This window comes from Nematolebias whitei, chromosome 4 (genome assembly GCF_014905685.2).
Source record: "Nematolebias whitei isolate Nwh7 chromosome 4, NemWhi1, whole genome shotgun sequence".
NCBI classification, from domain to species: domain Eukaryota; kingdom Metazoa; phylum Chordata; class Actinopteri; order Cyprinodontiformes; family Rivulidae; genus Nematolebias; species Nematolebias whitei.
The window spans coordinates 3,847,781-3,862,112 of record NC_056501.1 but is presented as its reverse complement, the minus strand read 5'-3'; the positions used below and the strand labels follow the sequence as shown (position 1 = coordinate 3,862,112).

At 38.7% G+C, this 14,332-nt stretch overlaps 1 protein-coding gene across 1 annotated transcript in view; it reads left to right on the top strand.

The window, feature by feature from the left end:
* Positions 1–14,332, top strand: part of fstl5 (follistatin-like 5) — a 209,376-nt gene that overhangs the window by 61,402 nt on the left and 133,642 nt on the right. The window contains exon 4 of the mRNA XM_037675152.1: positions 527–775. Coding sequence (XP_037531080.1) covers positions 527–775 — 249 coding nt within the window. The remainder of the gene's footprint in view (positions 1–526; positions 776–14,332) is intronic.

The following is a 14,332-nucleotide window of genomic DNA, read 5'->3' as shown; positions in this document are numbered from 1 at the left end:
ATATATATAAATGTTTTTTTAATCTTAATTACTACAAACTTATTTGGAGTAGGTTTTCAACTAAAAATAATAATAATAATTTGCACAATTCAATTTGGAGCTCATGTAATTACAGTAAGTTCTCATTAAAAATAATTATGTTAGCGTACAAACTTTTTTCATCAAGTAATTTTAATGTGGTTTAAAATTGCTTACAGTGTTGCTTTGTCATTTTTTTCATTATATATTGAATATAACACTGTTCAGCATTTTTGTGAACGTTTTATTGTGAATTTCACCTGCATTTTCAGACATTAAACATTTTGATTGTGGAAATATGCATCATTCATCCTTGGATTAAAAAAAATTCTTAATTAATTTGAAATAAGTTTTAAATTTACTGTACACCCATTTTACTAGATGCACACATAGAATTTTAATTTAGATTAAAACATGAACAAGCCAACAAATAACAACAACAACAATAGTAAAAATAACAACACAACAACAATAACAACAATATATATATATTTTTTGTCCTCTGTAGGGTTTATAGGACATACCAGCTACCCTGATCCATGCGAACACAAGTACTGTGGTTTGGGACGCCATTGTGTGGTCAACCATGGGGCTGACCAAGGGGAGTGCAGGTGCTTGGATCACTGTAAACCCCACTATAAACCCGTGTGTGGTTCCGATGGGAGGCTGTATCAGAACCACTGTGAGCTCCATCGGGCCTCCTGCTTCAGCGGACAGAGGATTACCATCATGCACAGCGAGGAGTGCTTCTACAAAGGTAATGAGTCATGTGAAACATGTGTCCAGTTTTCTACCAGACTGTGAAGTTGGTGAAGTTCTGTTGACGCCGTGAATTAATAAATTTGATCTGGTGTCAGTTTCTGCTGTGGCAGACAGCATTTAAAAAGTTTTTGTGGTCCAGCAGCCTTGTCCAACAGTCTTTATAGATGGACACGGCTGAGAGCCCACTTTAACTTCTATAATTTTATTTTTGTTTGAATCCATACAGTTTTAATACAACATACTGTGAGCAGCATCTTAGTAAGAACTTGTCTCTAGTGTGAACATTTTACAAAACCAGTGGCTTCCCTAAAAGCCACTACGTCATTATTTAGTTTGCATAACTGGCTTTGTGCATGTGAGAAACACTGTAGGAGAAAATACAAATATTGTGAGAGACAATAAGTGGATAATAAAACCCACACTAAATACATTGAGAACAACAAACCTGTCAGCCTCAGCCAGCCCGTTTTGTGCATGTGAAATATTTGTTTTCACATAATTCTCCAAAAAGCCTCCAACACCAGACAAATATGTTGCTAAGTGCTTTTTAAACATTTTTTAAGAGTCCCGTCTGAATACTTGCTAAATATAAAAACCAAGTCACTAAATTGGCAACATTGACGACGTTGATCGTGAATCATTTACTGCATCTCTTCATAATTATTTAAAAGTACAAAGACATGCTGTATGCTTTGACATGACATTGGAAACTTTGCAGAACACAACATGCTCACTTGTAATTTATAGGCAAACACAGCTGTTTTTTTTTTTTTTTGTCAAAGCCGTCAGTTCGACAGGAAATGGTAAGGACACGGTTTGAAATGAGTCGTATTGCTCTTTGTGGAAGGCGCTGCTCAGTTTAAAGGCGGGAGCAGGTGGTGGAGTTGTGGTGTTCGTATTTCCCTAGAGAACGTTGACTGCTCTCCACCATAGACTGTATAAACACAGCAATTATTCTTGGTCCCTGGAAACGAGGCTGTTTTCCCTTCTGCAATGCAAGACGTCAGTGAAACAAGAGCTCCTGATATTCTTGTTCCATTCGGGGAAAAGGGAATAGCAGCAAAATACTCAAAGAGCAAATGCAGAACATTCAAAAGCCTTTTCCTCTGCGTTGATTCAGAATCTTTACTGCTTACTTAACTTTGAAAATTTCACTGGATACAAGGGATGGTTGTTGGATCTATACGTTTATGCTCGTCTGTTTGTCGACACCGTCTGTGTTTGGAACAGATTCTACAACCAAAACAAATTAAAAACAGCATCACATCTCATTAGAAAACATGTTTTCTTTCACCAATTACATCTTTAGAAACAAAAGATGTATCACTACAACAAGGATAAACTAATTTACATTTCCCAGCTCACTTGATGAAGCTAAAAAACTAAAATAAAACATAACCACATGAGTTGGCATACATTAACATTGCAAAAACAACTTGCAGGTAAGTCGATGTTAACAATCAAAGCATTTGCTTCATTGCAGTCACAGAATAAGTCATCAGGATCAATGATATCGTGACAGCCATAATAAGCCTTTCTCACGCACCTTGTCCTGTCAGGCTACCTCCTTTCTCCTCCTTTGCACCTTGTATTGACCATGCAGAATGAGATATCAGATCAATGTCAGGCAATCAATGCTATATCAACAGAGCTAAAAAAAAGATACTAACTATACGTAAATGTACAAACAGTTGTCTGAGTTATTTTAAGGTAATTATTATCACTGTGGAGGATTTATCCTACAATGTAGATTAGCCTTTAATTGGGCTCCTAACACCTATGTTTCTGATTCATCTAAGATGACATATATTTGTCATTGTTCTTAAAGTATTTTACCTTTAGTAGTCATACTCCTACCTTAACTCTCACCCTATGGAAATTCAAACTTTTAATTTTTTTTCTTAAGGATTTTCTTTGAGTTTATTTTATCATCCTCTCCATGGGGAGGAGGCAATCAAACCGTTATCATTATCAAGGCAGGCATTATGTTTCAGAACATTCCATCCACTTATGGATCATGGTAGCGGGTTCTGCCTGGAGTCAAAGGCTTTACGAGGTATGTTCCTTAATTATTTTAATGATCAAGTTAAGGAACAACAATTCACCAGGGAGATATACAAGGATTTTAATGAATTGATTAACCTTGTCATCCACATTGACATCTACATTCAGGAGAGACAACAGGAATTGAACTTCAAGTTCAAGTACCACCAAACTTCTGGGTTCTGATCATTTCCATTACCTCCTCCTTAAAATTATCCTAAATATTGCACGCCAGAGCCAAATCTCGAACCAATGCAGGTCAGACTCACCCTTCTTACCCCGAGGAGAAACAGTGATGTATGGAAGCAAAGGAATGCATCTGCTATGGCAAGACCGGACATTGTATTGCAAACTGCCCAAATCGTTTAAAAGGTTATTTCCACCAGTAGCTCAGGAGACACTGGTGGGCAGTTCTACAGTCTCTCCTGGTTCCTGGCTTGATTCAACGTCTACCAAATATTTCAACCAGATAAACTTTATTGTGTTAGCTCTTGTGGATTTGGGCACTGAACAGAACCTCTTGAGCAGTGACCTAGTGGGCCAGTTACAGACTCCTGTGCAAAGACCTTTAACTGTTGCTGCCCTTACAGATCAGACACTAACCTCAGTTACACACAAGATCTCAATGTTCCATTTCCTCATTTCCAGAAACCCCATGAGGAGGATGAGTTCCTTACGTTAGATTTTTCTACCCTTCAGTTTATTTTGGATTACCCTTGGCTCACGAGACAGAATCCAGTAATTAATGGGATGGAGAAATGTTTTGACGGATAGAGAGGTGTTGCTCTGAAATATGTTTACGATCAGTTGTAACTCCTTCTAGTAAGAGTACTAAGACCCCAGAGAAAATTGATCTCTCCAAAATACAATTCAATAAAATTCATTTTATTTATATAGTGCCAAGTCACAACAGAAGTCATCTCAGGGATACCCATAATTTATCATGATTTAGCTCCAGTTTTCAACAAACAGCAGGCCATTTCTCTACTACCACATAGACCTTATGGTTGTGCTATTGATCTTCTCCTGGGTGCCATTCTCTGGCTCAAGAAGGACACCATGCATAATTAAATTGAAGAATCCCTTGGCCCTGGTTTAATCTGTCCTTCCACATTTCCTGTGGGGGCCAGATTTTTCTTTGTGACCAAGAAGTACAATACATTAAGACTTTGTATTGACTACTGGGGCCTTAACCAGATAACCATTATGTATATATTAAAAAAAATATATATATTACCGAATAAATTCTGTTCACAAACGCCTCCATTCAGCCACCATTTTTACTAAAGTTGGCCTGCATAATGCCTATCACCTAGTCAGAATCTGAGAAGGTGATGAATGGAGGGCTGATTTTAGGACACTACTTAGACTCTGAGTATCTGGTCTTGCCTTTTGGGACATGCACTGTTTTCCAGGCTCTCTTAAATATGTCCTTCATGACTTCCTGAATGTCTTTGTGTTTGTCTACTTAGATGATATACTAATTTATTCTAAGTATCCACAGCAACACATTACTCATGTCCAAGCAGTTCTTCAGTGCCTCCTGGAATATTAGCTCTTTGTCAAAACAGAATAATGTGAATTTCATATTTCATTTGTTACCTTTCTGGGTTTATCTGTGAGAATGGGCAAGTACGAACAGACCCTAATAAGATCAAGGCTGTGGCAGAGTGTCACAGTGTCGGAGGACAGGAAAGGTTTTTGACAGTTATAGGGTTTGCCAACTTCTTCAGACAGTTCATACAGAGCTATAGTCATGTAGCAGCACCTCTCACGCAACTCAAATACCCTGACGTCATTCGCATGGACTCCCAAAGCCAATGCAGGCATTTCATGACTTAAAGAGAATATTTACTTCTGTAACTATATCAACTCATCCACACACCAAGAGAGACAGTTTATCCTAGAGGTTGATGCCTCAGATTTTGGAGTGGGAGCTGTCTTATCTCAGAAGTCAATGGATGACAACAAGATCCAACCCTGTGCCTTCTTCTTCTCTCGCGGACTAATCCCTACTGAAAAGAATTATGACTTTGGTAACAGAGAACTTTTAGACATTAAACATGCACTTGATGAGTAGAGACATAGGTTAGATTGAGGGATCTGAGCTACTTTTCATTATTTGGACTGACCATAATAATATGGCTTACATTCAGAGTGCTAAGCGTTTTAACTCCAGGAAAGCACGTTGGTCATTGTTTTTTGCCTGGTTTAATTTTACCATACTTTTCAGACCTGGTTCCAGAAACATAAAGCCTGATGCTCCATCCAGTCAGTAATCCTCCTCAGACTGTTCCAAAACAGAGGAAAGTATTATGCCTCCTACCCGCACTGTGGGAGTGATTACATGGTTTATCAAAAAGTATATCCAAGAGGCTCTATGAGTCAAATCTGACCCTGACATTCGTCCCCCAGAAAGGAGGTTTGTTTCTGAAGTTTGTAGAGGTAAAGCCTTGGAATGGACCCACACCTCATAGTTTACTTGTCGCCCAGATACCCATGATACTTTTGCCAAACAGCACTTCTGGTGGCTGTCTATGACTCAAGACTTTATAGAGCTTGTGCTAGCATGTTGCACCTGTGCCTGGAACAAGTGCAATAACCAGTACCAGCTGGATGCTTGTAGCCTTTATACACTCCTAGCTGTCTGACATCACCCTGGATTTTGTTACAGGCCAACCTGTGTCAGAATTCAATTCAATTCAGTTTATTTATATAGTGCCAAATCACAACATAGTTGTGAAGGTTATTCCATCTGTCTAAATAACAGTAAGTTTCTTACAGCTGTTCCCAAGCAAACTTGCATGACATATTTGGCAATCAGTGTTTCCCCTAGATAACTTGTCATGCCAGGGCTCTCCTCTCATTCGTGATTTTTGTAGATGGGGTGAGATGAGACAACAAACGGAGACATATAAGCTGCACACTGTTTGGACCAACCGTTTTCGGGTGGGGACACACAGACAGACACATCTGATCTCTGCACTGTTTGTACCAACAACTTTAGAATGGGAGTGGGGTTTCAGCATGAGGGAAGAGGCAGCGTGAGCGCTGCATTTAGCTTTTTAGCTTTGTATTGCACACCGCTAGCTTAGAGCTATTCCAGTGCCAACGGGTAGGGTAGGGGAGTATGCACAGTTTGGCTTGGTAGACGGGGCGCTCAGTTCCGTTGACAGGGATAAACAATGGCAATTGTTTAATTAATTGGGGTAGCTGTAACTAGCTATGTTTACATGGGCAAAATTATTTGACCGGATTGAAATGTTTTCAGATTAAATAATTCAAATATATCGTTTACATGGGAGCAATCTGTTCATGACAATCGTTTACATGCAGCGGGCTTTTATTCAGAATATAAGTACTTACATGTGTAGAGTGGTAAACTCTCCTTAAAAAAAATACTGAAGACGAAGTTCTACTTCGGGTTTACTTCCAGGATGAACGTAAACAAACCTGAGCGCCCAAAATGGACGTGCAACAGATTTTAATGGCAGTGCAGAAGTTACTGCACTCCCTGACTGAGCTACAGGTAATACAGATCATTTTGAGCTCTTTCAAAGTTCCTAGTAGAAATATTGTGTCGCTCACTGACCAGTTTTGCTTCCCCAATATGCTAATATTATTAGCATTAGCCAGGCAGAAATATGTGGGGTAGACATAGGTCGCACAGGCGCAGTCAGATCAGTTTTTCATGATTGGAAAAAAATAACAGATTAAGTGTTTACATGCTGCACACTGTTTGGATTATGAATCGGCATAAACCACCCATCTCATTCTGGTTACAAATTCTTTTGGATTGAGCGGAATCAACAAAGAATAATCGGGATGGAGTGTTTACATGATGCATTTTTATTCCGATTACTTATGACTATGTAAGCATAGCTACTGAGTGGTTAGAGCAGTCGTCCTCCAATGAGAGATTTTGGGGTTCAACAGCAGTCACATGCTGAAGTGTCCCTGGGCAAGACACTGAACCCATCATTGCCTCCGCTGTGTGTCCCATTGGTGTATGAATGTGACAAAGCACTGATTATTCTTTGTATAGCTATAGTAGGGTGCTGGATGAATGGGTAAATTATGGCACAGATTGTAGTGTAAAGTGCTTTGAGTATCTTGATAAGATATAAAGGCACTATATAAGTGCAGTCCATTTACCATTTTACACCGGATGAACTTCCTGATGCAACCTGGGCTCGAACCTGTAACCTCAACAATATGATTTGTAATATAAGATGGAGCTAGGTTGTTGAGAGCTTTGCATGTTAGAAGTAAGATTTTAAATTATATTTTGAATTTGATAGGAAGCCAATAAAGAGAAGCTAAAACTGGAGAAATATAATATCTCCCAAGTCTTATCAAAGATATTGAAGGGTTAAAAGACATATCCAGATCAAAAACAACTACATCTCAACTACTCCATTGGAACCAAATACTCACTTTCTTTGTTCTTCTATAGATCCATCCAGTGTCATGTGAACCGCATCGCTTGCAAATAAAGCACTTACCGTTTTGCCTACCTGAGTGGAGTCTTTTCGTTGTCGGTTTGCTTACTCTGGGTTTAACAAACACTAATCATGTTAATATGTATAATAAGGACTATGGCATTGAGAAGAAATGTATAATTGAGTAAATGTAATAGAGTTTACAATCCAATGCTAGATGTAATTTGATTTCAGGCATTAGTGAGTAAAATTGGATGTGCCCTCAGTGGCATTTTAAATGTGTCACTTGATTATTTGTCCTCTAGGTAATTAGTATAATTTATATAACAATGCAGATATAAATTCTCATTATCAGACCATATAATCCCCCACACACACACACACACACACCATTTTCACTTTATCAGACTTCCTTCTTTAGTGTTTAATAACAGCTTTTTTTTAATTTACCATTTTAAAAAGTCAGCTTTTTTCTTGCTGAATCCAAGGTGGTGTCTGACATTACAGATAACGGTCTGTTTTGTAGTCAGTCAATTCAGCAATTATTTCAGTAAATGATCAATAAATTGTTATGAAATGAGACTTGCCTGCTTTCTCACTCTTCTATGTTGGGTAAAGCTAGCTGAGATTGATGTCCTTATTTAGGGCTAATTACAAAATGCCAATAGGGTACTGCTAAATTATCATTTAACTAATGCTCAAGGTAGACTAACCATGCGTTTTTGCCCAGCGTTTGCAAATAAAGCTTTCAAACCTGGCTGATATTTCTTAGCTTTACAAAATAAGAGACCTGCAACTGGAGCAGTGGGCAAAATGAAAACACATGACTGCAGTCAGCATAATACATCAAGGAGAGAAAAGTTAAATGTATGTTTCATACAGGCAGCCTACTAAAGTGTGTCCATACTTACACACAATCTAGTGGGACGGTGCTGCATCACCTGTTTTAATCATTAAAACCCTTACTCAGTTTCTCTGAGCGAACCTGCATGATTGATGAGCAAACATTAACAAAAATACAGAGATAAGGAGAGAGGAGGCAAACATTACTTCCAACATTGCAACCAAATAATGGATCATTTTACTCAATAAATAAATGACCAAGTATAATTATTTTGTTTCATTTGTTTAACTGGATTCTCTTTATCTACTTTTAGGACTTGTGTAAAAATCGGATGATGCTTTAGATCATATTTATGCAGAAATATAGAACATTCTAAAGTGTTCACAAACTTTCAAGCACCACTCTATAGAGCCACTTACAAGAGCCAAAAGGTGCACGAAGAACTTCACAGTACTAAAGTTAAAAACTAAATAAAAACAATGCCACTAGGTATTAAAAGCCTTCCTAAATAATAATAATAATAATAAAAATGTTTTAAGATTAGATTTAAAAAGGTTAGTTATGGAATGTGAGTCATGAGGTATTTTGTTCCAGAGTCTGGATACCACGACCCAAAAGAACTGGCGGTCACTCCAGCATTTGTATTTGGACTTGGGGACAAACGGTAGTAATGTATTAGTTGACCTCAAGCCCACAGGCAATATGTTGTAATGATAGACACTTTTCCATAAGTTTATTTTATTTTTTACTAATAGACCAAACCTCTGAACCTGTTGGCCTATAATTGAGTAATTGTTGCCATTTTTCACACAGTTTGTGCAGCATCTTCACTGAAAGGCTTTCATAGCTGCTGCATAAAGTCCAATATTAAAGTAGTTTCAAATCGGTTGTGTTCTGTGACCATAGGCTGTTTAAAATGAACTGTCAAAGCCAGATGGATGAGAGCGCCGATGCTCTGCTGACTGCTACAGTTTTCTTCATCCTTTTTTTCCTCTTATACAAAAGCTAATAATGTGGTAATCAGAAAGTTACTAAAGCTCTGATCAATTTTTACCCCGATGCGTTCAGAAGGTTTAAATTCCAGCAGCACGGCACACCTGAGTCAGAAATTTTCAGTTCAAATGTTGAACAATATACTTGAAATATACGGCAGTCTTTCCCTCTCTTTGATTCATGGTCTCATTAGCTCAGCGCCATAAAAAAACTAAAATAAATAAATAAAATAAACATAGAATTACAACAGGTGATTGCCATTGAAAACAAATATCATTTCACTCAACATAATCCATCATATTTTGCTAGTGTTTGCCATATTAAACTTAATATTAAACATATTTAACTTTTACTAATTGGCTTTTTTAATGTGTGTGAATGTTTTTGTTCAGTGCCCTGAGACGACTTCTGTTGTGACTTGGAGCTGTAGAAACAAACTCAACTGAATATTCAATATAATGGTTCCTTAATGAGGCCGCATATCATCATATCACATGCAGAGGACACCTCTTGAGCAATGAAACAGTTCTGCCTGAAATTAATTTAAGAGACAGACGATTAGTCCCCTGAGCCAGCTCAAACTTGGAGTCATTGACAGATTGATTTTTAAACTGGTGTTCATATGGAAATAAGTTGGATCTCTATTGGTTTTGGTCCCAGCTGGATGGTTTTAGGCTGAAAATGGACAGCCCTTGTCAGCCAGACCTTCACGGTGCCTCTTATCTGCTGCGGACAACGAGAGAAAAATGACATCCATGTGTTGACTGAAGGTTCTCATTAGTACTGAGGAAAAGCTCTGACCCCTATTTTCCTCGTGTACAGCGTGGCAACTTAACCAGGATCAGATTTGATTGAAAATTAAGTGGTGCACCAAAGCCTGCCCAATCTGTAGAGGGCAACGTGTGCATAAAAACGAGCAGATTTTTCAGCAAGCAATCTGCGAGCGGAGACAATTAGAGTTGAGGTTGTGGCAAATCAAGCAAGTGGTTTCAGTGCATTCAACACATCCAATTATCAGGGAGATCATACGTTTAGAAAACCATCACACTCTGCTCCTCATAAATCTGCTGTGGCAGAAAGTTTAGATTGTATATTTATAATCTTGTTGCACTGCATTATGAACTTTGTAGTATGACATATTCTGGATATTTCATACATTTTTCACGAGTTCTTCATCTTTCTGACTGTGTAAATGTCGTGCGTTGAGTTTAACAAAAATGTAACGAGAGACGTTATTTATCTTTGACCCATCAAATGAATGCGGTCATTTATTTGCAGAATCAAAGTTTAACATCAAACATTTACATTAATTTGGCAAATTATGAAAATAACAACATAAGCAATCAATCAGGAAAAATCATACGGCCATGATTTTTCCGTTGCTTCACCACAGACATTTATGAAAACTGTACAATTATGATCTTTTACCCACACGGCGGTGGATGAGCACTTTACACAGACATTTCTAAATATCTGGAAGAATTTCTACTTGAGAGAGGAGTTTAAAGATGGGAAAGAAGTTTAAAGAAGAGTAAAAGATGGGGTTTGAGGGAGTGTTGAACAGAACGGCACTCTCCGGGCTTTCTTCAGCTTCTTCCTTACAGTACACTTAGGTGGTGAAATCGACTCTTTTACCTGGAGATGTCTCAGGCGAGATTCCGTTTAACGCACCCTTTCAGCGTCTCCGTAAGATGCTGTTACTCGTCCGGAGTAGCGGCGAGATTCTGTCCGCCACAGCTCACCTCAGTGAAGATGTTATAATCCCATGAAACTCGGAAGAGCTCTGTTGTCATGTCAGGATCTTCCCGGCTCACAGAACTGAACAGAGACCCAACTTCCACAGAACCGAACTCTCACAGCCCTCACAGAACTGACAAAACTGAGTAGACCAGGAAGTACCGACATTTTAAAGAGCTCTTTTCCCGGTTCATTCGGGAGTCTCCCCATTGGCCAGAACCGACCAGACGGGGTGTGTTTTGTGACGTAAAAGGTTAGAAGGCAGCAAGAATTGTTATGGAACAGCTCAGAAATGTTCTCACAGACAGAGAGAGTTTTGTTTTGGCGAGTTTTAGAAACAGGTGCCAAAACCCCCTGTTGACGTCTGAGAGGATATAAACAGGACAGTTGTTCCAACACATGTCTGCTTCGACTCCTGACCCTGGAACGCACACTTTGCTCATTCACAGACAGAAATCAGAAAATGCATAATTACTCTGTAACAGCTTTAACATGAGTTCTAACTTTGCATGAGAATTAAAAATCATTACACAGTTAATAAAATTGATTAGTTCACTGCAACATCTAAAATGGTTTGAACTAAGGCACTTTGATTATCAACATTTGTAAAATAGTAATGATAATAGAACAGAGAGTGTTTTGTTTTTTCTACTTGATTACTTCAAGAAAGAAAGTCTCCAGATGGCTCAAACTGTATTTCTGGATGCAGATCAATGAAATAACAGTCTCTGTCCATCTGGTCAGATTTGACATGAGATCAGGTTCACTACAACTTGGCAAAAGGATAAAGTTTTGTTTTTATCGTTATACAAACCGGATTCCAAAAAAGTTGGGACACTAAACAAATTGTGAATAAAACCTGAAGGCAATGATGTGGAGGTGCCAACATCTAATATTTTATTCAGAATAGAACACAAAACACAGATCAAAAGTTTAAACTGAGAGAGTGTATCATTTTAAGGGAAAAATCTGTTGTTTCCAAATTTCATGGCGTCAACAATCCCAAAAAGTTGGGACAACATGAAGGACCCCACCCACCCAGCACACACACTTTTTGCCCCACTCCCCTCAGGAAGGAGGTTGAGGAGCATTAAGTGTAGAACCACTAGACTGAGGAACAGCTTCTACCCTGAGGCTGTTAGACTCATGAATCTCTAACTAGAATAATCACTGTGAAAAACCATATCATGTTGCTGCTGATCTGTTTCATGTTGCTGCTGATCTGTTTCAATGTTGATGTGTTCATGCGTGCACATCTGCTCACAGACTCATGTTCATGTTTGTGGTGATGTTCAATGTTTTATGTTATGAGTGCTTAGTGTATATTTAGTTGATGTTTTTCTTAGTTCATATCTTAGATGTTATTACTGTTTTTCTTATACATTTTATTGTTGGATGTAACTGGGACCCTGTGTACATAATTTCGCTCCACCACATGTACCACATGAGGTGCGAATGACAATAAAGAAACTCTGACTCTGACTCTGACTGACAAGTCCATTTTTACCACTGTGTGGCATCCCCCCCCCCCCTTCTTCTTACAACACTCAACAGACATCTGGGGACAGAGGAGACCAGTTTCTCCAGTTTAGAAATAGGAATGCTCTCCCATTCATGTCTAATACAGGCCTCTAACTGTTCAATCGTCTTGGGCCTTCTTTGTCGCACCTTCCTCTTTATGATGCGCCAAATGTTCTCTATAGGTGAAAGATCTGGACTGCAGGCTGGCCATTTCAGTACCCGGATCCTTCTCCTACATAGCCATGATGTTGTGATTGCTGCAGAATGTGGTCTGGCATTATCGTGTTGAAAAATGCAGGGTCTTCCCTGAAAGAGATGACGTCTAGATGGGAGCATATGTTGTTCTAGAACCTGAACATAGTTCTCTGCATTAATGGTGCCTTTCCAGACATGCAAGCTGCCCATGCCACAAGCGCTCATGCAACCCCATACCATCAGTGATGCAGGCTTCTGAACGGAGCATTGATAACAACTTGGGCTATCCTTGTCCTCTCTGGTCCGGATGACATGGCGTCCCAGTGTTCCATAAAGAACTTCAAATCGTGACTCATCTGACAACAGAACAGTCTTCCATTTTGCCACACTCCATTTTAAATGACCCCTGGCCCAGTGCAAACGTCTGAGCTTGTGGAGCTTGCTTAGAAATGGCTTCCTCTTTGCACTGTAGAGTTTCAGCTGGCAACGGCAGATGGCACGGTGGATTGTGTTCACTGACAATGCTTTCTGGAAGTATTCCTGAGCCCATTCTGTTATTTCCTTGACAGTGGCATTCCTGTTTGAGGTGCAGTGACGTTTAAGGGCCCGGAGATCACGAGCATCCAGTAGAGTTTTACGGCCTTGACCCTTACTCACAGCGATTGTTCCAGATTCTCTGAATCTTTTGATGATGTTTTGCACGGATGATGATGATAACTTAAAAGTCTTTGCTATTTTATGCTGGGTAACACCATTCTGGTATTGTTGCACTATCTTTCTGCGCAACAATGGTGGAATTGGTGATCCTCTTACCATCTTGGCTTCTGAGAGACACTGACACTCTGAGAAGCTCTTTTTGTACCCAATCATGTTGTCAATTGACCTAATTAGTGTTAATTGGTCATCCAGCTGTTCGTTTTTCCAGCCACTTATTGCTACTTGTCCCAACTTTTTTGGGATTTGTTGACACTGTGAAATTTTGAATCAACATATTTTTCCTTTAAAAGGTAACATTTACTCAGATTAAACTTTTGATCTGTCATCTATGTTATATTATGAGTAAACTATTGCCATTTGCCATCTCCACATCATTGCATTCAGTTTTATTCACAATTTGTTTAGTGTCCCAACTTTTTTGGAATCCGGTTTGTAGATTTATCTTGATACTTGTTCCTGCATCATATTACAAATCAGATTGATAAAAGCTTTCTGTCCTCCACTAACACACTCTTTATCGCACATTGATTTGAGAATGTCTGTATATGATTGGACAGGTTTGTTTTCGAAGTCAGACTGTTCAGAGAACGAGCCCCTCTGCTGCCTACCAGCCTCTCCGACACAAAACCCTTCAGCTGCATGAAATTATTTCACTTTGGTAGTTAAGAGATTTAGATCAGTATTAAAACAGAACTTGTACTTTTTAATTTCATATTCTGAATATTATTCATATCCAAAATGTGGAAAAAACAAATTAAGTTGTGGGGAAAATGCATGTGGTATGACAAGTGTAAGAAAAAACAGGTGTACTGAAAGATGGAGAGGATGAGTTAACCCTTTCTAGATGAGGGGAAAAAAGTCTGTTTAGGTGATCACTGAGATGGAAAAATTGATTTGACATTTAGTGTGAGGACATGTTTTTCAAATCCCCAAGAAACAAATATCTGTGCTCTGAACCATCTTTATATTTTTTCGATTGGAAAAAACTAAGGAATCAGCCACAAGATTTTAGGTATCAACACAAAACAAACCACATTTATATCATTGTAACTTACACATA